This window comes from Peromyscus leucopus, chromosome 6 (genome assembly GCF_004664715.2).
Source record: "Peromyscus leucopus breed LL Stock chromosome 6, UCI_PerLeu_2.1, whole genome shotgun sequence".
NCBI classification, from domain to species: domain Eukaryota; kingdom Metazoa; phylum Chordata; class Mammalia; order Rodentia; family Cricetidae; genus Peromyscus; species Peromyscus leucopus.
The window spans coordinates 105,207,292-105,231,361 of NC_051068.1; the positions used below are offsets into that span (position 1 = coordinate 105,207,292).

The 24,070-nt window shown below is 40.3% G+C and overlaps 1 protein-coding gene across 1 annotated transcript; it reads left to right on the forward strand.

Moving 5' to 3' along the window:
* The first annotated feature begins 661 nt into the window (after positions 1-661).
* Gimd1 (GIMAP family P-loop NTPase domain containing 1) lies at positions 662-12,810 on the forward strand. Its single transcript, XM_028856995.2, has 3 exons — positions 662-1,010; positions 3,083-3,477; positions 12,392-12,810. Exons 2-3 carry the CDS (start codon positions 3,085-3,087, stop codon positions 12,650-12,652), a joined length of 654 nt encoding a protein of 217 aa, XP_028712828.1. The 5' UTR covers positions 662-1,010; positions 3,083-3,084; the 3' UTR covers positions 12,653-12,810.
* Positions 12,811-24,070: the final 11,260 nt, after the last annotated feature.

A 24,070-nucleotide genomic window follows, 5' to 3' on the forward strand; every position in this document is an offset into this window, starting at 1 on the left:
TCAGTTTACACTTTGAGGAAGCAAATTAAATTCTAGTTGGAAATTCCTTCTGAGGGAACATGCTGCTACTGCCACCTGGGGGAAGTTCTTTCCTGCTTCATCCAAGACAACTAATGTTCTCACAAAGGATAGAGCCCATTCACATCTTCCTTGTCAGATCCACACAGGAAGAAGTTCCAGCTGTCTCCAGATTCCCTTCACAAAAGAACTACTCAACAGACTTCTTGAGAGCTATAAGAGAGGACCAGAATGTAATCACAATGAGGCTTCTATATCTTATATGCGACATGAAAAAGTTTGGGGAAGTATGGGCTATAAACTAAGAAGTGGAGAAAGTCAAATTTGAGCTTTTAATATCAAAACAAAACTAATTTTAAAGAAAAATTATTTAATGGTAACTTACACTTAACTGTGCACCTTAAATATGTCATCATAGTTAGTGATGGCTATTTGATTATGAAAATTGCATGTCCTCAAAAATGCACACAGGAGATTTTAACAGGTTAAGATGATGATGATGCATTTCAAGTATATGGAAATAAGCTAGAAAATTTTTCTCATAAAATTTTGAATTTGTGAATTAAATACTGTTACACAGTATGTAACTATTATACACATGTTTATTGACATTTTTCATGAAGTAGTGACATAGCATTTATCAATTAAGATGGAAAACTTATAACTTTCGCCAAGAATGTTTCATACTTTTGCTGTAGGAACCTTGTTATTTATTAGAAACACAGTTAAAGAGTCTAATTCTGGAAACAGAGGTTTCAGGAAGTATCTATTAAAATTATAAGCCTGTCAAGTAACGTCAGTAGGCTCTGATTAGAAGACAACAGCTAATCACTTATGAAGAGGATGTCTGGTAACAGATTAACTAAGAAAAATAATGCAGTATCAGTCCCCTGCTGGTACCACGCAGTCAGGAGACTAAAGTTCATTTCAAAGAATACACTGTACCAGTTCCAAGGAAGTCTGTGAAGAATAGGTTTCCAAGACGGCAAAAGGTAAGTGGCACACGGCTGGTTCTAAAATCTGTTAGATCTGTGATTCAGGACTAGACAGCCATGAATGGAACTCAGTGTAGGTGACACAATGAAATGAGCTGCACGAGCTGAAATATACTTGAGGGGCGCTGGAACCAGTGACATTTTGTTCAACTGTGTGGTTCCTTGAAGGTATTTGTGATAAGATCTGGAAATACTGAGGTGAGGGACCTTAGAGAACATGTAGGCTACTTAACACCATAAAATAGAATTGTAGATCACAAGCAAAGTAATCTATTACATGTTGAAGAGTCTTTATTTATGATTCAGCAAATTGAGGTCAACTGACAGTTTGCCAGTAGTTTTCCTCATCAATCAATGAAAGTGACCAATGACCTTAAAATGCTCTAAGGCTTATGCACTGCATAAGAACTGACACCATACCATAGAGGTTCTTCAAATGGAAGTTCTTCTGCTTCCTAAATGAACTGCAGGGTTTTGTCAAAGAGCCCACACTTCCCAGTGATCAGCCATGCAATGACTTGTTGTTTCCTAACAGTAATCACAAGCAGCTCTCCTTTCCATTCGATTGTTTCCTGGTTGTACAACAATGTTTCATAAGGAGAAGCAACAGCCGTCTTTGGCAGCATTTATGTTGCCTAAGAGAAAAGCAGTCCGGAAGCAGGAAGAGGGAGTTTCGCAGTTGGCACTTGTACATTCAGGGAGTGAGGAGATGGGCAAGTGGTGGACACCGTTAAAATGTCGAACAGGCAATTCTCTTTCGAGAAACACACACTCATGCTCTCTTAGGTTGACCTTACTTTGTTCATAAGTATCTCTCTTTCTCTTACTACTTTAAAACTGTGGGCTTTAAAACTATATTAGAATCACTTTTAATTCTAAGTCTGATTCTTAAAAATTAAATAATACAATACTGAATGGAGTTGGACATGGTGGCTTATACCTGTAATCCCTGCCCTCCGTGCAGATGAATTCAGGTTGAATAGCCATAAGTTTGAGATCAGTCAAACTACATAGTAGTTCCAGACAAGCCTGCCAACCTGAGCTACAGAGTGAGACTCCTGTTTCAAAGGGAAGAGTGCTGAAGAGATAGTTCCATGGCTAAGAGAACTGACTATTCTTCCAGAGGACCATGGTTTGAGTCCCAGCACCCATATTGAGTGGCTCACAACCATTCTTAATTTCCATTCCAAAGAATCCAGTGCCCATCTTCTGGCCTCTGTAGGCAACAGACATGCATGTGATACACATACATGTATACAGGCAAACCACTTATACATATAAAAATAAATTGAAAAGAAAATTTAAGAAAAGAGAAAAGATAGTCAAAAATGCTTTTTCTTTCACCATTGTGTTTCTTTCTACTTTTTCAACAGAGAGTGAATTTTAAATCTTCCCCATGGGTTCCTGAACTCAGTGATCTCAATCCCGAACTCTCTCTTCCACCACACTGAGGCATCAAAATGTTCTTCCTAAATGAGTTTATTTTCATGGGATTTGACTTCTCCCTCTTTTTCCTGCTGTCATCCCTTCCTTAGACATTTCTCACTTCTATTTGGTTTTTCTCTATTTTCCATTTGTGTGGCATCTGTAATGGAGCACATGGACCTACTTAGGTCACTACAAAGGAAGAGAAAGCACATCACAGGCAGAACAGGAAGCTCTCCATCCATGGATGCTGCATCTGCAGATTCACTCAGTCACAGGCTGAAAATATTCAGAAAATAAAGTCTGTATTGGCCATGTAGAGGCCCTCTTTTTTCTTGTCACTGTTCCCCCAAACAATATAGTAGGACAGTACTTACATTGTACTGTTAGAATTATACTAAGTTAATTTAGGTATTATTTAGAGTATTATAAAGGGTGCTAAGCACAGGTTATATGAATACTACATCATTTTATATAAGCAACTTGAGAAGGAGCAGGTTTTGGTGAACACTGAGGCAGTGAGTCATTTCCCCCCAGACACTGAGGGACAACCGTACACAGAGTATCCCAAGCCAGGTCAGAGGCTACATATTGGGCAAGTATAGATACCTGACTCTCTTTGTGGTGCTCTTGTTTACCCACAGCTATGACAGACACCAACAAGATGACCATCAATTTGGCTGTCTTTGGCAGGACTCAGAGTGGAAAAAGTTCTGCGGGGAATACTCTTTTGGGAAGTGCTGACTTCTACAGCAGTTTCTCTCCAGGCTCTGTAACTGAAGACTGCCACCTGGGCCGCAGCTGTCACCTCCACAGCTTCATGCGTCGAGGGGGACAAGAAGTAACCCTGCAGATACAGGTCCTGGACACTCCAGGGTATCCACACAGCAAGCTGAGCATGAGACATGTGAAGCAGGAAGTCAAGAAGGCCCTGGCACATCACTTTGGACAAGAGGGTCTCCATCTTGCTCTGCTCGTCCAGAGAGCAGATGTGCCTTTCTTCGGACAGGAAGCACCTAACCCAGCCCAGTTGATCCAGGTAATAGAAAGGTGCAATTATGCTGGCATCGTTATCGATTCAGGTACTATAAAGATGCAATTATATTGACACCATTATCCCCACCTGGAGCATTATCTTCATAGGCAAGGCCCAGGAACAAACTGGTTCAGAAGATACTTGAGCTACAAAAGTGCAAATCCTATAGCAACAGTCAGTAAAAAGTGACTTGATTTTCTACTGGTTCTATTTTGTAATTTCCTTTAGAGTCATGGTTCTCAACTTTCCTAATGCTGTGACCCTTTAATACAGTTTCTCATGTGTGACCCCCAACCATAAAATTATTTTATTGCTACTTCGTAGCTGTAATTTTGCTACTGTTATGAATTGTAATGTAAATATCTGATACATTGGATGCCTGATAAGAGGCACCAAGGGGTCACAACAACATTGAGAACCACTGTTTTGGATCATAGGCAGAAATTTTTAGACACTAATTTACAGAAGGTAAGCCTTAAATCCTTAAGAACCTTGACCTTGAGTAAGTTTGTACAAAGTAACCCTTGGACTATCTGCACCAGAATCAGCTGGGCAACTTGTTAAAAACACAGATTTGCCCATGACTATTGAAATAGCATCTCAAGAGTGAGACTTGCATGTCTGCATTTCCATGTTGTTATATAGGTTTATTAAAACAAGGTGAGTTCAAAACTACCAACTGAATACCCACACACCATGCAACATCAAGGGGGACAATTTGCTATAATTCATCAACAAATGCATTTTTACCCACTGATGGTACTGAGTGCTTGTAGGGACAGGAGACCCGATTACAAAAAGCTTATAATCTACAAGAGGCAAATAAATGTCAGAAATGACAATGGTGTTAACTCCAAAGTAGTGTAATGTGTTAGAGGAGTTATGCAAGACTTAGCATCAAAATAAATGTTGCAGGAAGACCATGCATAATGTAGGACAGTACTTACATTGTACGGTTAGAATTATACAAAGTATAATTTAGATATCATTTAGAGTATTATAAAGGTACTGAGCTTAGGCTATATGAATACTACACCATTTTATATAAGTAACCTGAGAACAAACAGGTTTTGCTAAATGCTGGGACAGTGAGCCATTCTCCCGCAGACACTGAGGGACAACTGTACACAAACATCCCAGGCCAGGTCAGAGGCTACACATAGATGCCTAACTCTCTTTGTGGTGCCTTTGTTTACTCACAGCTATGACAGATGTTCAGATGAAGGACTTCCCCCTTTAACAGGAAATGACAAAAGATTGATCCAAATGGCAGATACACAATGTGTAAATACAAGAAAGAAATCGCAGTTTCCCATGTTTTCCTGCCACGGCAGCCATAGAAAATTCTCCATTCCAGTCATGAACTGCAAAGACTTTAGACAGAACCAAAATAATACATGCTGCATCTATTTATACTCATTTATTTGTTCATTTAGCATTAGTTACTAAGTCCGGAGCTTTATTTATTAGACAGTCCAGCACAGGAGCTAGGTAAGGAGAAGGGCTTTGGAGGAATAAAGAGTGTATATATGAATACTACAAAGAATAGTGTAGGGAAAAGGCCTATATATAATTACTTAAAATTCCTAGAAATTATTCACTGACCTGCTCCATTCTGGTCTAGCTCCATTCTCTAGAGAGGGTTCACTCAAATTTAAGCGCTGAGCCTTACTAGTCGGGACTGCCCTAGTCACTGTGTTCAGGTAAAGAACTTTGCCCCTCTAACTAACATTTAAGACAAAAGATTTCCCCAAACAGCAGACACACATTCTGTTTCTCCATAGTTATGCGTGTTTGTAAAGTTTGGGGAAAAGCAGTAGTGGAAAACTTAGAGTGACAAGAGCAAACCATTCACCTTCCAACTCCTGAAGATTCAAGTTATGTTGTCAACAGTAAACAAGATGTTGTAATTAAGATACAAAATGAAATCTAAGGCAACAACACAGCTCCCCACCCCACACTATGAAAACCTGTATTTCAAAGCATTTCTGGTAGGAATCAAGTAGCAGGAAACCTGCACCCAAACATCAGGATAATTTTTAGAACAGATTTAATATCCACTTAAGGCTGCTTTACATAAGTTCAGTAAATTCACAAACAACTACTTCTCAAAAGCCATCCTGATTCTCTCCATATATATCATTATTCTTCCCTGTGAGACACTATGCTGAGGCCAAAAGGATTTCAATATTATACATTTTGAAAATAGATTCTTCCAGTGTTAGTATACAGAACATTATAATCCACTGTTTTGCTGCAAGGCAATTTAACTCACCCTTGTCTCTTTTGAAATGGAACCTGCATAACTTTCTCCAAAAGCTGCCTTCCTTAAGTCATTGTCTATGTCAGGAGTTGAAGACAAATAGGAGATGGGTGTGAACAAAGTTCAGATCCTATTTTGTTTTTTGTTTTGTTTTTTCTAGGATAAATAATTTCTCTTTTTTTTCTGAATATCAGCAGACAAGACTTATCCATCCTCAGAGTGGTCCATGAGTGCTGGAAGTTGTTGCAGACCTGTTTGGGGTCTCTCTTGCTCTTCTTTCTGGTGATGGTCTCTGAGGCCCAGACTGAATGCTTATGGCTTTCTTCCTGAAGGTGCCTCAGATACCCATGGCAGCCAGCTGTGTGTGCTCACAGATCAGGAGCAGCTGCCAGATGTCGTGACATTCGACAGGACCAGGAGAAGCTGTTTAAGGGGTTGTTAAGGTTCATGGGTTCCAGGCCTGCCCTGGATTTCGTTTTCTTCTTGGCTGATAAACAAGAAAATGGAGTAACTGTCCTTTCCCTTTCCGGGTAAGGGGGGGGGGGAGTCCTGGCATGGAAGGCCTGGCCTCGTCCTTCCTGTGCCTTTCTGTTGTCTCCTGGTTTGTGCTTTAATATTTTGCTTTAATATTTGTCATAGGCTGCCAGCTGTGATGATTAAAGCATTCTTCCAAATGATCTTTTTCTTTATTTATATTAGGTCCATACTAGAGATGTCAGTGAGTTGTATCCTCCAAAATGGGAAAGGAAAGGAATGACTCATGTGAGCGTTAGTGGGAATATTATTTGAATATTAAGAAGAAAATCCACAAATATATCAGAGAATACATAATAGTCTCCTCCAATAAAGACACAGCATGAGGGAGACAAAGTCGCTCTAGGGACTGAATCTATGAACTGACTAGAGTTTATATTCTTTTGTACAATCATGGGCAGTATTACTATTGTGAACAAGCAGGCTTCGAGAATATATTGTTGTCTTAGAATTAACCACTCAGCTGTTGATGTTGCCAGTGGTGGCTCATAATACAACAGCTGACAAAGGCCAGTGATGGGCCTGCGACTACTAGACAAATCTCATGGGTCTATTCAGCAGTTAGAACTTACTCAAAGATAAGCCTGATGTTACTAGCCTTTCTCAGTTTTAGAGTCTCCGTCCCATCACCAAAGATGCTGATTTTATTGATATTAAAGACTTCTTCACACTAGTGTTAGTAAAGCTGACGCGCTTAGCGCTGAGATCGCCTTACAAAGGAGAGCCACTGAAAATGGCAAAGCAGCACTGTTAGGACTGCTGCTCATGTACGCTGAGATGACCACTCATTCAAGTGAACCCCAGAGAGGGGTGGCTTATTACAGAGGTGAAGGACATGGTTTCAGTGTCCAGGCTCCTTCTTAGCTGCTTGTTTGCACCATAACCTTAGGCAAGTAACTTCTCTGAACCTCATTGGTTAGCAGCAAGTGATGAGAGTATCTACTTAACTGGTTTCCTTTTGGACTGTGACATGGTCTCAGCAGTAGTAAATCCTTTAACTAAGACACTGGCACGGAAGTGCACCATAAAAGTTTAGCTGTGGGAATTACCATTTTATATTATGATTAGTCAAGGCTCTGACAGGCAGGGACCTTTTCTTAATGTTTCATAAGGCTTGCCAATAATCAGCGATGTGACCACATGACTTCCATCAAGCCATTTAACATCACAAGGCCTTAATACTTTCGTGTTTAAAATGAGAGGATTTGGATAGATGCTTTCTTGTGTTGCATATTCCCTGAATCTGACTTGAGGAGTTTTCATTCAGCTTTGACTACCTGGAAAGGAAAATGTGGCACTTTAAAGAGAGATGACACTAAGGGAATAGCGCGCACACACACACACACACACACACACACACACACACACACGACCCTCTTGTTCCATGATAACTTTTTTCTCAGCTGATGTAATTGTTGGCTTTTTTCTAAAGTTTCCCCCTAAAAAGTCCAGATGCTATGATTTCATCAACCACAAACAAATGGGGCAGGGCTGGTGAGGTCCTGAGAAAATGAACCATTCCTGGAAAACAAAGTTTATATTCTAACTAGCTGTCCCAAAAGGACTAGATGGACTCATACCTGTGAGCACCATGAAACCAAACCATCTGTGGTTGTAGCATTTTCATTCAGCTTAGTACTATATTGAAACTATTAACACCAGATAAATTACTTCTACTTATTCTGCTCTTGAATTTCTTTTGAGACATTGATCAACTCTGTTCATTCTCTGAGTCCACAGAGACCATGCTTGGCCCCTGACATGATGACTATCTCCAAGTGACACTATTTTCAAACATTCAACTATTTTCTGGCCAAAGACCAATCGAAAGATTATAAAGTAAATCAGCCATTCTTTTCTGGTTTGGGCAGTAACTCAAAAGTGAATTTTCTCTCACAGTTTAAGAGATAAGTATCCTTTCATAAAAAATTACCAGTCTATAAGAACTTCCTCGTGGCTGAACACTTGGGCTTGTGAGTGGCATGGATTTCAATGCTTCCACTCATCTGTCCTGAATGAGGTAACTTTGAAGTATAGGAACCGCCTGAAGGGGAAAAGGGGGAAGGCATGTTGTTGCAGAAAGTCAGGAACTGAGAGAATGATGCTACTTACTTTTTAAAGTATTAACTTAGTAAGAAAAGAATCATGTTATGATATGTACACCCAGAAAGGATGTTGTACAAAATAATATTTTAGCATGTACTTCTATTACGATGATAACTCAGAACTATTTCATGGCAGGTATGGTCTAGGTACCAACCAAAGCTATCAGGATGGTGGGTCTGGTGGTACTCAAGAGCTAAGAACACAAGTTATTTACAAACATGTACATAAACATCTTAGTATCATGACAATCAGTATGGCACAGTAATGGTACACTGAGGCTCTAAATGCAAGAAACTTTCAGCCTGAAGTGTGATCAAGGGTCAATATCCGTACCTGAGTGGAAATAAGATCCCAATACCATACAATCCCTACTCTTACATTATGTTAATTCTTTATTTTATTATTATCTATCATCATCATTATTAGGCTATGTGTATGTATTTATGCACAGGGGCCATAGTATGAGTGTAGAGGTCAGAGGTCAACTTGGCTTTTGAGGGAGTTCTAAGGATCTAACTCAGGTCATCATGTTAGTGGAATTTTGGGGACCCTTTCATGGTGGCCTCATGAAACAGGGGAAACCCAGGTCCCTTCTTTGGGATCTTAGTCTCAATAATATACTTTAAGAATGATTCAAACAAAAGCTCAAGGGCAATTTTATTAGAGCTAAAAAAACAAAATAGAGCGGATAAGTTGCAAACCTCAGCAGCTACTTGAAGGGGCAGAATGGAGGAGGGAAGGAAAAAGCCATGCCCTTTAAACCAGTGTGGAAGTCAGACATATGGTGGGAAAGCAGCCACTTGGTGGGAAGGATGCTTTAGAGAAAGAGTAAGAGAGCCCCCAAATGCTGGGGAAGCTCCAAGTGTTAGGGAGAGCATACTTTTAAAAGAGACTGAAGGAAGCATGGCCATGGCCAGGTAAGCTACCTCACTGTGAGTTGGGGATTCTGGGAAGGAAAGGCACAGCATCTCATTAAAAAGAAAATCATTTCATCTATTGCTTTAGCATGACTTATGTGAGTCCACCTTCCAAGGGGTGGTCCCTTGGCCTGGCCTAGCTGGGACATTAGGTCTCTACTCAGGCCAGAGAGCCTGCTCTTTTGATGAGAACAAGCTTTCTCCCGATGAGGCTTTAGTGTTACCCAGACAAACAGGCTCAGACTGTGAGTACTTTTATCCCCTGAGCCATCTTGCAGGCCCATGCTAATTCCTTTGTAGCAAATAACAGGTATTTATTGTCTCTTAGTTCATGAGGTCAGAAGTCTGAAATCACAGATTTGGCAAGGTTTGTTTCTTCTGAGAGCCGAGAGCAAATGATGTGTCCCAGGCCTTCTCCTGGACTATTTTCTCCTTCACACGACTATTTCCAGGGTCCATGACCTTCTCCTTATATTTGTGTCTCTGTTTAAATTTTCCTGTTTTATAAGGACATTAATAATTTTGGACCAGGAGCTAACCTAATGACTTTTCCTTAAATTAATCACATCTTTATGACACTCTTTCCAAATAAGGTCACATTCTGAGGGACTGGGGATTGGGACTTGGCATATGAATTAGGGGGAGGACACAGTTCAACCCTAATGTCACTGTTCATGCACAATGCTGCCTGTGTCTCCTCTTGATCAGAGATATGTACAGCACATTGCAAGCACAACAGAGTCCTATGAATATCCTTTATTCTGACATGCCATGCGTTGTCGACATCAGATAGACACTTAGATTTATAGAGTTATGGTCTTTAGTGGTTTAGAAAACATGAATTTTCAAATGAACTTGGATTGAAAAACACACAAGAATGTGATAAATGAAACTCAGCTTTGAGCAATCCTTATGTATTTACTGTTAAGATAATGCTGTCTGATAGACTGATCCTGAAAAGTCAGCTCATGATTTTTGAAACAGGATGTTTTAGGAGAACTTGTAACTCTGTGATGTAGGTAGACAAATTCCAATGAGGTACAGGATGTTTTAGGGGAACCTGTAACTCTGTAATGTAGGTAGACAAATTCTGATGAGATACATGATGTTTTCAGGAAACCTCTAACTCTTTGGTGCAGGTAGACAAATTCTGATAAGGTACAGGATGTTTTGGGGAAACTGTAACTCTGCAGTGTAGGTAGACAAATTGTGATTAGGTGAGAGCAAACAGGTAGACTCATCCCTACAGAAATTTGCTCTGAACGCAGAGTGAAAGCACAGACTGTAAGAAATCTACCACAGTGAGCTATAAAACTCAGTAGTACAGGGTTGTGTCCCAGAGAATAAAATTCAGAACTGAACCCCCAAAACCAGACTAACTAAGCCTGCTATTTGACTCAACAAAGAGGATCCAAATTCTAAAACATTCAGCAGATATTGCTGAGAGTTCACAGTGTGCTGGAACCCTGGGATGACAATGCAGACACAGATCGTGCCTTCAAAGAGGTCACTAAGTTTCAGTGACATATGTATAAATAAATGGCTCTGATAAAAGCCAGACTGTTCCCAGGAGTTGTAATTAGTATTCATAGCCATAGATAGCTCTAAAATCCCTGTCTCAGAGTTTTTATATTAGACCTGCTTGTCCTAATTCCTTCCTTCACTTCCTCTTTACTTTCCTCCTTTCCTCCACCCTTCCCTTCATTTTACTCCACCATAAATACCAACCATGTATTTGCTGTATACAGTGAGACATAGCTTTCCTGTTTCAATGAAAATATTACTAATGTATAATTCAGCCTCTCCATGCGTCAGTTTTTGATGTCACAACAAGATCCAGTAATAGTATTATGACAAAGATTCGTGTTGAACATCAAAAAGTTATGCATGGCAAAGCATGGCGGTGCTTGCCTCCAACCCAGCACTAGGGAGGCAAAAGCAGGGTTGGTATGTTTGAGGCCAGCCGTGGGGAGCAGAGAAAGAATCTGTCTCAGAAAACTCAAACCACACCAAACCAAACTGAAGAGAGAACAGGAGGGAGGAGGAGGAGGCAGGAGACTTAAGGAGATTGCCCATTTTAAAAACTTAGCATAATATCTAGCACTAATTCTTCATTTTTTGTTTGCTTTCTCCTAGATAGAAGTCCTTGCTATCTCTTGTATTCATTCACAGACATTTTGCATTTTTAATAAAAGTGTTACAAACTGGTAAATACATCAGTCATGGGCGCATATAGAAGGGAGAAAATGTTACTTTACTGTCAGCTGGTTAAGATTTCATATAAGTTTGGAAACATTCAAAAGTTGATGGTTACTCCTAGACGCCTTTTACATTGGATGAGCAAGATGCCACATGCTGTGGTTTCTGCTTTATATCAGCTAATTTTCACTAATCAAGGAGGAATTTATTGCACAACCAACTCACACATATCACTAAACAAAGGGACAACAGTCTTCAGTGCTTTTCAAGCACATTAGAAGAAGCCATTTGATAAATTGCCTTTGATTCCAGGCATGTGGCAAGAGGAACATAAGGATTACAGTAATCTTGTGTAGCTGTTCCAACTCACCAAATGAATTTTGATCTTAGCTTTTCCGTTACTTGTCATCTAGTTAATCAATGAAGCATAACCAGATTATGTCATTTTAATCCCTTAGTAGATAGTTTAGTGGTGATAACATGACAAAAAAAAAGATGCTGTAACAATTGCTTTGCTCAAGGTAGCATGAATTAAAGGAATTGAGTGGTTCTAATGGGGTCTGGTTGTGAAGTTAAATATAAGCAACCACTGAGTGCTGGCCATACTACATTCAGTGTAGCCAGATGCTCTGCAGCATTAAGTTTTTACATATCAATTACAACAGCAAAGTAAAACAGTGAACTAAAGCCTTTTGTTGTTGTTCAGAAACCTCATCCATCTTCCTCAATGTGCTAACAACACTTGAGCTCATAGCCACTTCCTATTACATATATCAGCTTTCAGAAATATCATGACACATGGATCTGTTGGCTAATGACACTGGATTAATAATGGCTTTGCTCATGTTTGAGGAATAGAGTCCAAGGCAAATAGTCATTTAACTTCTCTCTCTTTCAGGAACTTCTGGGAGATTCTTGGAAGAATTACACTGCTGTTCTTTTTACCCATGCAGAAAAAATAGAAGAGGCAGGGATCAGTGAAGATGAATATTTGCACGAGGCTTCTGATACACTGTTAACTCTGCTAAATTCTGTTCGGCAGAGGTATGCTTTCTTGTATGAAAAAGGTAACTTGTGCAATGAACAAAGATTTCAAGTCTTAGAAAGAATCATGGAATTTATAAAAGAAAATCATTATCAAGTTCTTAGTTTTACATAAAATTTAAGTGAAAAGAAAAGAGCACTGGGTATCACTTAGGGTATGGAAATCTGATTTTAAAATCTTGCCTTTGTTCACATGAATATTGGAAATGAGAATTCCCTGTACTGCTGTATAGCCATTTTGGAAAATTATAAATAAAGACTAATATCAAGGATTCAAGATGTCAAAATTATACTCATAAGTATTTATCTAACAGAAAGTGTGTACATTTGCGCCTTCAGATATATATACAAGAATCCTCATGGTGGCACCATTCATAATAGTTAAGAACTGAAAACCATCCAAATGTTCATTATAGAATGATGTGCAAATTACAGTGTATTAATACAGTGAGGTGTTACAGTGATGAAAATGAACAAACTCAGTTGGTTGTAACAGTAGAATCAACTGTTTAACTACAATGTCAAGAGAAAGAAGCCAGACATGAAGTGTGCTTTGTGACTCCATTTATGTAAAGCCCAGAAACAGTCAAAACTACCTAACTACTCTGGAGGTAGAAGTGCTGGGGATCAGGAGAGCAAAAGGATGCTGTGAGATAGCTTCAGAGATTTTGATAATGCTATTTCCTGGTTTGGATGAAAATTCATAGGGTGTGTACCTTGTGAAAATGGAGAAAATTTTCTTGTAGGTTATGAGCCCCTCACTATAGTTTTTATTAAGAAATTTTTTTCATTCATTTTATACACCAAGAAAAGATCCCCCCTTTCCTCCTCCCACCCCACCCCAGCCTCCCCTCCCAACCCATCCCCTACTCCCTCCCACAAGAAGGCAAGGCCTCCCATGGGGAGGCACATTCAGTAGAGGCAAGTCCAAGCCCTTCCCCCTGACTCAAGGCTGCATGAGGTGTCCCATCATAGGTAGTGAGCTCCACAAAGCCCACTCATATACCAGAGATGGATTCTGAACCTACCGCCAGGGGGCCTCCCAAGCAGATCAAGCTACACAACTGTCTCACCATGCGAAGGACCTAGTCCAGTCCCATGTAGGCGCTACAGCCATTGATCCAACTTTCATGAGTTCCCTCTAGTTTGGTTTGGTCGTCCCTGCATGCTTCCCCATCATGATCATGATGCACTTGCTCATAGAATCCCTCTTTTCTCTCTTTGACTGGACTCCTGTAACTGTCTAGTGATTGGCTGTGGATCTCTGCATCTGCTTTCATCAGTCATTGGAGAAAAGTTCTGTGATGACAGTTAAGGTATTCATCAGTCTGATCTCTGGAGCAAGCCAGTTCAGTTCAGGCACCCTCTCTAGTAGCCCTGGCTGGGGTCATCCTTGGGGATTCCTGGCAACTTTTCTAGCACTGGGCTTTTCTCTATCCTCATGATGTCTCTCTCTATCATAGTATCTCTCATTGCATTTCCCACCTCTCCCTGTTCCAGTTCAACCATCCCATTCCCTTATGTTCTCATCCCTACCCCCTACCCTCCATTGCCCTCCCCTTATCCCCAGTTAACTCATGGAGATCTCATCTATTTCCCCTTCCCAGGGCAGTCCATGCATCCCTCTTTGGGTGTTTCCTGTTAGTAAGCTTCTCTGGAGTTGTGGATTGTTGCCTGATTACCCTTTGCTTTATATCTAGTATCCACTTATGAGTGGGTACATACCAATGTGGTAATATTTTATTTGTGCTGAAATGTGATATTTTATTTGTATGTTAATAAATAAAGTTTGCCTGGAGATCAGAGGTCATAGCCATAAACAAAAGTCAGGCAGTGGTAGCACATGCCCTTAATCTGATCACATGGCAGGCAGAGTCTCTGTGTGGTCAAGGACACAGCCAAGCATGATAACACACACCTTTAATCCCAGTACCAACCATAGAGACCTGGAGGTCTGTATAGACAGGCAGTGACAAGTGATGAGGCTTGGCTTAGAGTCAATGAGAAGGTAGAACAGGAAGGCAATAAAGGCTCAGGTTAGACAAGAAGAAGCTCTCTCTTGGGACACTACAGTGAGGTGGTAAGCTAAGGTTAGTTGGTGGCTATTGCTCTGGTCTCTATGGCTTGTACCTCTGTATTTGGCTCTGTGTTTCTTATTTAATAAGACTGTTTAGAAATTCATCTACATGTCATGTTTGTCCTTCTGAGTCTGGGTTACCTCACTCAGGATGGTATTTTCTAGTTCCATCCAATTGCCTGTAAATTTCATGATATCATTGTTTTTCTCTGCAGCATAGTACTCCATTGTGTTTATGTACCATATTTTCTCAATCCATTCTTCAGTTGAGGGGCATCTAGGTTGTTTCCAGGTTCTGGCTATTATGAATAATGCTGCTATGAACATAGTTGAGCATGTGTCCTTGTGGTATGATTGAGTATTCCTTGTGTATATGCCCAAGAGTGGTATAGCTGGGTCTTGAAGTAGATTGATTCCCAATTTTCCGAGAAACCGTCATACTGATTTTCAGAGTGACTGTACCAGTTTACACTCCCACCAACAATGGAGGAGTGTTCCCCTTGCTCCACATCCTCTCCAATATAAGCTATCTGCAGTGCTTTTGATCTTAGCCATTCTGACAGGTGTAAGATAGTATCTCAGAGTTGTTTTGATTTGCATCTCCCTGATGACTAAGGATGCTGAGAAATTCCTTAAATGTCTTTCGGCCATTTGAAATTCTTCCTTTGAGAATTCTCTGTTTAGCTCTATAGCCCATTTTTTAATTAGATTGTTTGTTATGAAAAGAAGGTCATGGACAGATGTAATGCAGACACTAAGAGACCATGGATGCCAGCCTAGACTAATATACCCAGGAAAATTTTCAATCACCATAGATGGAGTGAACAAGACATTCCAAGACAAAACTAGATTTAAACAATGCCCCTCACTATATGTGAATTCAAGTTAAAAATGAATGAATTTTCATTTTCAAGAAATTAATATCACTGCTTACTTGATACAAGAGACAGAAAATTGTACAACCTTGCCAGGGTATATTTCCTCTCTTAGTTGCTACAATGATTACATGAATTGGTATGTGATAGACTCAGTGTTAGTTTTCCTTTCTGCTTTAGGGAGAACTGCTGGCCCTAATTAGGTCTGGAAATATTAAGGAAAACTCAGAGCAAGCTCTTCAGCAAATCCCCAGTAGTTATCGTAGCTGACTACAAATGCAGTCTTGACTAAGGAAGGAGGTGAGTCTTGAGCCATTTGTCTCCACTGCTGTAAAGTATCAGGATGACTGGGCCACTTGAGAGAGATCTTCAGGTTGGTTTAATACAGCAGTGATAATGAAAAGAAAGTAATTCTAGTTATCAAGAGCCAAGTCTATCACCAAGGCAGAATCATATCACCTTCATATGTGATCATATATGAATCTTGCCAGAAAGCCACTAATTTACAAGCTGTTTTCATAAAGTTAATTCATGTTTTTTATTTTTCTTACTGTGATAGCCTGTAGTAATTTCTATTTTAAACAGGATTATAATTGATGGGTTTTCTCCAAATGCAGTTCTCAAAAGGCTACTTTTATGCCCACTATTATTTGAATTCCAGCACAGATGGTGTTTATTAAATAAGTCATTAACTTCCTACTTGTTAGGTAGACAGCTAAAGATAGTGTCAGAGATTTAGCCTAGATGCAAAAAAAAAAATCACAACTCCCACCTCAAAGTGCATCCCTTAGAGATTTTCAATTATAAAGCCTACTACAAGCGATTATGGTCCAGGAACAGATCTCATACCCCAAATGCCATGTTCCAAGAAGATAATGGTTTGATGGCATGCTTTTGATAACAGAACAAAGGAAGTCACCAATCAGGGCATTTTCAAATAAGATAGTGGAGGTCACAGGTCGGAGATTACAGCAAAGCAGGAAAATTCTTCTGTGGGCCTCAGATGCTGTCTGACAACCTTAGCCCACTGGGTTGGCTGCAAACTAGGAATCTGTTCCTCCATTCCAAAGGATTTACCTACTGGCCACAAAGACGTTAAGTCTGGTACTGAGAAGGAAAGTCAATGGTTCTGAAGTGGGTTAAAGGTGACCCAACTTGGCTCTGGACTTGAAATATTCCGACCTCTTCTCATCACTCAAGTTCTAGCCAGTTGATCAGCCTTGCAGAAGGTTCGATGGAAGATGAGGTTCTTTTCAGAAACTTGACTTCACACTGTTTTTTGTTTGTTTGTTTTTGTTTTGTTTTGAGATGTTATTTCTGTTCTGCCGAGATCAGGACCCCCAAAGAGACTCAACATGTCCAGAATGAAATAGCAAGGTTTATTGACTCGGCACACATATTTAGTTCAAGCTAGCAGGGAGCTCTCGTCCACCACACCAGATGCCTCAAGGCAGGGAGGAGAGATCCTCTTTCTTGGGGAAGTTAGTTTTTATAGGCAAAACCCACAAAATTCCTTAGGGGAGAGGGGGTTAGTATGATTGGTCCAGTTTTTCCTGGGCCTGGACTTGGCCTCATTCTAGCTTATCTGTTTGCCCTGTCAGGAGTTTTACAACCCATCTCCGGATCTGGTCATGTTATCTCTAGAGAGGGGCATCTCATGGTTAATCAGTCACTACCATACATCTTCACTTTGTTCTTTTGAAAACACCTGACTTCACCCTCTCCAGGAAGGGGTAACTGACTCAGTTCTGTTTAAGATATCTCTTCCCTCAGTTCTCTTGGGTTCCTAGGGGAACTGTGTCTGGGCCTTTGGTGGGGGTCTTCCTATTTCTATTTTATGTGTATGGATGATTTGCTTGCACGTATGTTTGTGCACAACATACATGCAGTGCCCTCAGAGGCCAGAAAAGGTTGTTGGGTCCTCTGAACTGGAGCTACAGACGGTTGTGAGCCACCATGTAGGTGCTAGGAATTGAACTCAGGACCTCTGGAAGAGCAGCCAAGTGCTCTTCACTGCTGAGCCGTCTCTCCAGCCCCCACAGTATGTTTATGTATACCCTGCCTTTCATCTTAAAGAACTGCTTCCTTTTACTAGTCTACTAGCTTTTAGATATATCAGATTTTGAAGTCAAGGCTAAACTTTTCATGCATTACTGTGAGAACAAACTAAAAATTAAAGGAAAAATGAAAATTAATTTATAAAGGAGAGGGGCCCTATTAGGAAGCAATAGTTTTCCTTAGCTGAGATAGATCAGGAAGCAAACAAAGCCCCAGAAGACGTGTCTGTCACCATTACTCACACACTAACCCTTCACACTTGGTGCTCTCACTTAGATGGAACAACCTTCCTGGACCTTTTAGTATATTAATAGGGATACAGGATGTACATCCTGGGACACTGGGGAGAAGAGTCAGACCATCTCTGCCTTTCACAGAACTTTCAGTGGAGAACAGAGACCATTAAGCAGGAATTTCCCATCTATTGCAGCATAAATACTCCCTGGACCACCTCCCCCTTTAAAAATGGGGATTCCTTTTCTTTGAGGCATTTTCTCAAATCTGTACTTGAATAAAAGTATCTCCTCTAGCAGTTGCCTCCACCCGGGTTTGTTTCAACAGAGGCAGCTGGTAGTAGGTCAGCTAGGCACTGATAACAGGATCGCTACTTCCAAATTTATTTGAAAAACAAGTTTCCTTTCACAAGCTTTGAATGCTTTTGTTTTTAACATGTGCTTTTTGGGGGAAAATGCTATCTTTTCATATAACAAATGAAGATTATAGAAAGAAGTTATTTCAACCACAATTATTCTTTTGTGAACTTACTGAAAGTGATTTTTAGTTTGCATTTTCATCAGTCTTATAAGAGAGAAATTCAGTTGTGATGTTGATTTTGGATGACTCTTCTCTGCTCTTTCCAAATTTCCCAGGTGTGAAAATCTGAGAGGGTTTTTAATGAACTAGTATCAGCCAAATATGTAATCTTAGGGCTAAAATCTTAAGGGGATGTATATATCAAAAGCATTTCTCTATGGGGATGTATAATATTCTAATGAGGCAATTTACAAAAACAAATGTTACACTTTGTGCAGAGTAGCCTTGCCAGAAAGGCCCCGGAGGCAGATGAGCAAACATTAACTGATATTTGGAAAATTCTGTGGGCATTGTATAGCAAGGGAGAGCAAGAAGAATAGTCAGCCCTCATCAAAGAGGATTATTCATTTTCCGTGTGATTACTGAGCCTCAGGCTTGTTTTGCTCTTGTTGCTAAGGACAACAGCTCACCAGATAGTAAATGATGATGATGAAGGCAAAAAAAAAATAATACTTCACATGAGATCTAGAGAACTGGGAATAGAGTGTGTCAGGAAGAGGGGGAGTAGAAGCTAGGGATGAAAGAAGAAAATACAAACAAGGGAATACATTACAGTGAAAAATACAATATTCCTAATTAACTCACACTCTGAAAATCCAGATGGCTTGCTTTCAAATCAGTAATTATTTCATTGTTCCAGGTTTTTCTTCCAAATACTTTTGGAGTTAACTCCTACAAATCATCACTGCCAAGACTTACTCAGAAGAAAATTCACAACTCTACAGTACGAGAAACAAGTGTGAGCAAGCTGTTCCACCCTGTTCCAGTGAGCTGGTATCTGAGCATGCAGCTCTACACAGAGATTTTTCTTCTGACTGTTGAAAAACTTAGGGTTACCACCTAAGTATCAGCTATGATTGGGCATACTGCAAAGGAGCTGTTCCAATTTAAAAGTCATCTATCTATCTATCTATCTATCTATCTATCTATCCATACATCCATCTATCTTGAACATAGTGACTCTGCCACCAGTCACTTAGGATCATAACTCACTCCTTTACTTTCCCAAAGAAATTAGAAAACAGAACATTCCAAAAGAAATTGGTAAACAGAAATGATCAAGTTTGACCAAACTGGGGAGAGAAAACTTAATGTTTTCCCCTATCAAGCATGTGGCAGTCATCGCACAACTGAAAGAAAACTATGAGAAAAGGTCGATAAGACATACAAGTCTAGGAGAAAGATAGCTGACCTTTCCTTGGGGCAAGCTCATAAGAACCTGGGGGCTGTAACTGAAGCAGAGACCATAGAAGAATGTTGCCAGCTGGATTTCTCCTCCTGGTTGAGATGTTCTACATCAATCATTAATAAAGAAATGCCCTACAGGTTTGCCCACAGGCAATCAGACAGACACATTTTCTCAATTGAGGTTCCTCTTCCCAGATAACTATAACTTGTGATAAATTGACATAAAAACAAACAGGTCAATTTACCATTTGTCAAGTTGACACACCAATCTATTACTACTAAACCATAACCCCTTGTCTTAGTTACTGTTCTATTGCTGTGACACCATGCAAGAGACCATGACCAAAGCATTACAAAGGAAGGCATCCTTATAGTTTGTACACATCCTTATAGTTTCAAAGAGTCAGTCTATGACCATCATGGCAGAAAACAAACAGGCATGGTGCTGGAGCTTTATATCCTGATGTGGGGGAGGGAGGGAGGGAGGGAGGAGACAGAGACAGAGAGACAGAGAGACTGGGCCTGGCATAGGCTTTTGAATCCTCAAAGCCCATCCCCTCCAACAAGGACACACCTCCTCCAATAAGACCATACCTCCTAACCCTTCTCAAACAATTCCACTGAGTGCCAAGCATTCAAATAATGAGTCTATGGGGATCATTCTCATTCAAGCTACCACATTCCATTCCCTGCCCCACACAGGCTTGTCGTCGTATGATAATGCAAAATGCATTTGGTCTAACTTCAAAAGTCCCCAGAGTCTATCACATCTTAAGACAGTTTAAAAGCTAAGAGTCTCTTCTGAGACTCAAGACAATCTCTTAACTATAGCCCCATGTAAAAGCAAAAGCAAAAAGCAGATCACATACTTCCAACATACAATGCCACAGAATATACATTACCATTCCAAAACAAAGGAAACAGAAACATGAGGAAATACTGGACCAAAACAAGACTGTAACTCTGCAGAGAAAACTCCAAATTCCACTTTGCTGATTGCAATATACTTCTCTCTTTTGGGCTGTTTCACACCCCATTAGCAGCTCTCCTTGACAGGTATCCCATGGCACTGGCATCTCCAACACTTTGGGATCTCCAAAGCAAACCAGGTTTCACCTTCACAGCTTCATGCAATGGCCTCTCCAGGCCTCCACTCCGCTGCCACCCTTCTGGCCTTGGCAGCTTTCTGTAATCTTGGAGGAAGATTCCATAACCCTTTTCCTATATCTTTCTTAACTCTACAGCCAGAACCACATGGCCAGCCAAAGCTGCCAACTTCTGCTTGCTGGGGGTGGGCCCTGGCCCATTCCTTCAATTATATTTGCCTAAACTTTCTGTTGTTGATGGTTTCCTTTGCTGCTTAAGTTTTCCTTTAATTCCTTTTCATAATTTGAAAGTTTAATTGGGTGGGATCTTGCCCTAAGGGCATCACTCCTTTTATTCCATTTTTGAAACAGGCCTTTCTTTAAATCTTTTATTCCCTTGAACTTAGGACTTGGCTCCAACATTACATTTCCTGGTGTTTCTTTTCTTCTAAACTATAAGTTTACTATTTCTATTTGTCCTACTTGCTCCTTTGCATTGTAGATCTAAGATCTAATAACCGTATGACAGTCAATACTAGGCTGTCTTGCAATCTCCTCTATCAATAACCTTAATACAAATAATTAACTCCAGGCACATTTTTAGGACAGGGCAACATGCAGCCACATTCTTTGTCTAAATATCACAAGGATGGCCTGTAACCCAGGTGCTAATATTAATATTGTTCCTCTCTGAAATTTTTTGAGCTGGACTTGCTTACCCAAAGAATGACCCATTAAGTCCCACTTAAAGCTTTCAATGGCTTTTCTAGTCCAAAGTCCCAAAGTTCTCCAGAAAACAGCATGGTCAGGCCTGTCACAGAGAAGCCCAACTCTGTCTTAGTTACTCTTCTATTGCTATGAAGAGACACCACGACCAAGGCAACTTGTAAAGGAAGGCATTTAATTTGGGGCTTGCTTACAGCTTCAGAGAGTAGTCCATGGCCATTATTGGGGAGCTGATGGCTATGGTTCTGGAGCAGTAGTTGAGAGCTTTACATATTGGTCTGCTAGCAGTAGGTGGAGAGAGAGACACTGGGCCTGGCATGGACTTTTGAATTATCAAAACCCACCCTCAGTGACAAACCTCCTCTAACAAGGCCACATCTCCTAACCCTTCCCAAACAATTCCACTAACTGGGACCCAAATATTCAAATATATGAACCTATGGGACCATTCTCATTCAAAACATTATACCCTTCCTTTCTTGTTTATCCTCAACATCTCATATTAATATCAATATCACAATATAAAACATAAATACCTTAAGATTCCCACACATTTTAAAAAATTCAAACATGTCAAAAAGTTGTTTCTATAAAATATCTAATTATCTCTTTAAAAGTCCAAACTGTCGCAACTGTGGACTCCTGAAGTAAATCAATATTAAGGCACATACTTTCTTACTCCAAGAGGGAAGAACCAGAGCACAGGCACAACAAAATCAAAGTAAAAACAAAATTCAACAGTGTAGAAAGTTCAGGGCCTGCCATCTCCTACCCACTTATGATCCCCTGGGCTCTAGATGACCTGGGAGCTGTCCTTCTCCATCTGAGCACACACAGCTTGTCTGAGGGCTAGGGTTAGGCTCAGATTGGCTTCATGCCGTAACTGCTGCTGTCCTTGGTAGTTGTTGCAGTCCTAGCATTTCTAATATGCTGGGATCTCCACTGTGAATGAAGCTGCAGCCTCACCAGCACCCTCCATTGACAGCATTTTAGGCCACACAGTGCCAAGTCTCAGATGTTCTCCCTGACTCTCTCATGCCTTCAAAACCAGTACCACCTGGGTGACTCTTACACATTCAGCTACTAGCTAGTAGCCATAAGCCCCTATGGACCACATCTTCTGAGTGTTAACTTCAAGGAAACATCCCTAGAAAATTTCACTTCAATGATGTTTATCTTGTCTTAATCACCAATTTCTTAGCTCTAGCTGACCAGCACTGATTGTCCCAATAAAGTATAGATTTTACTTCGGTAGTTCTGGTCTCTGTTAATCACAGCTGATTTCTTCAACTACAGTTGATCAGAGCCACAGATTCTCAGTACAAAACAGTTGATTGTCTTTGCTTCTCTTTGAACCATCACAAGCACTCAGCTTCACCTTCCAAGTTCCCACAATGGCTCACTAAACTCTGAGGACTCAATTGTTTTGCCAGCTCCCCAACCCCAACATCACAGCAATAGCCCAGATCCTGGTGTCAGTTTCCACTGTTTGCTTCTTATTAACAAAACAGAGACCAAACACAACCTGGGGAAGAAAGAATTTGTTTGGTTTATAGATACTCATGGCAGGAACTGAAGCAAAGACCATGGAAGAACACTGCTCACTGTCTTGCTTCTTATGGCTCACTCAGCTTGATTCTTACATAAGCCACAATGCCGGCCAGTCTTGGTTGTCATCTGAAATTAACTAAAACGCAGTGCACCTGGGCAGACCACATAAAAGGTCATGGGAGAAGAAAGCTTTTGCTTTTTGTGGGCTTGCCCTCATGCTCAAGTTCATCTATCCTACTACTGAGCCACTACTTCGCTGGTATTAGAATGTAATTCCCCAGGATTCCAACATAGACTGAACAAGTCTCAGATTCTTGGTCCTTCCATAAGGAGACAGGCACCCTTGGGCTAGCCAGACCACAGGCTGTAATCCACTCTAATAAGTCCCCTTTTAATATATGCATATTAATTCTACCAATTCTGTTCCACTAGAGACCCTGGCTAATACAACTGTCCAGGGATGTCCTCATCCATAATGGGTTGGGCCCTCCCCATCAATCACTAATCAAGAGAATGCCCTACAGCATTGCCCACAGATAATATGATGGAGGCATTTTCTCAACTGAGGTTCCTCTTTCCAGATAACTCTAGCTTGTGTCAAGTTGACAAAAACTAAAACAAACAAAAACAACCCAAAAAATCTCAACCAGGACAAATCCCACATCGAAAGAAAAAAATACTGATTGGTAAATGTCTAACAATTACTCACAAGAAGTGTTTAATATTATCTCTCTAGAATACACTAAATACTACATTACATACTACATGGGAGGTTCATATGTCCTTACATGAACAATCAGGTTTTAAGGGTATTTTGTTGTTTTGTTTTCCCACTATACTTCTTTACAGTTTAATCAAAAGAAACATTAAAAGAATATGCAGGACTGGGGAGATGGTTAAGAGTTCATAAGGCGCTTGCAAGTACAGTTCCCAACACCTGTCAGACAGCTTCCAACCTCCTTTATCTCCAGCTCCAGGGAATCTGACTCTCTGGTCTCTATGGTCACTTGAAGCTGAGTACACATGCTTAGACACAGACATACACACATCATTTTAGAAAATGGTAACTTTTTAAAAAAGCATGAAAATAAAAGAAATTGCATGAATGAGCCAACTTTCAATTGCAGTGACAAAATAAATCCCCTAAGCCACGTGCGCTG

Bases quoted from the DNA above. Each gene is read 5' to 3' on its own strand.
- Gimd1 (XM_028856995.2), top strand. From the start codon at position 3,085: ATGACAGACACCAACAAGATGACCATCAATTTGGCTGTCTTTGGCAGG. The intron at 3,478-12,391 runs GTAATAGAAAGG...TCTCTCTTTCAG, and splicing joins ACCCAGCCCAGTTGATCCAG to GAACTTCTGGGAGATTCTTG.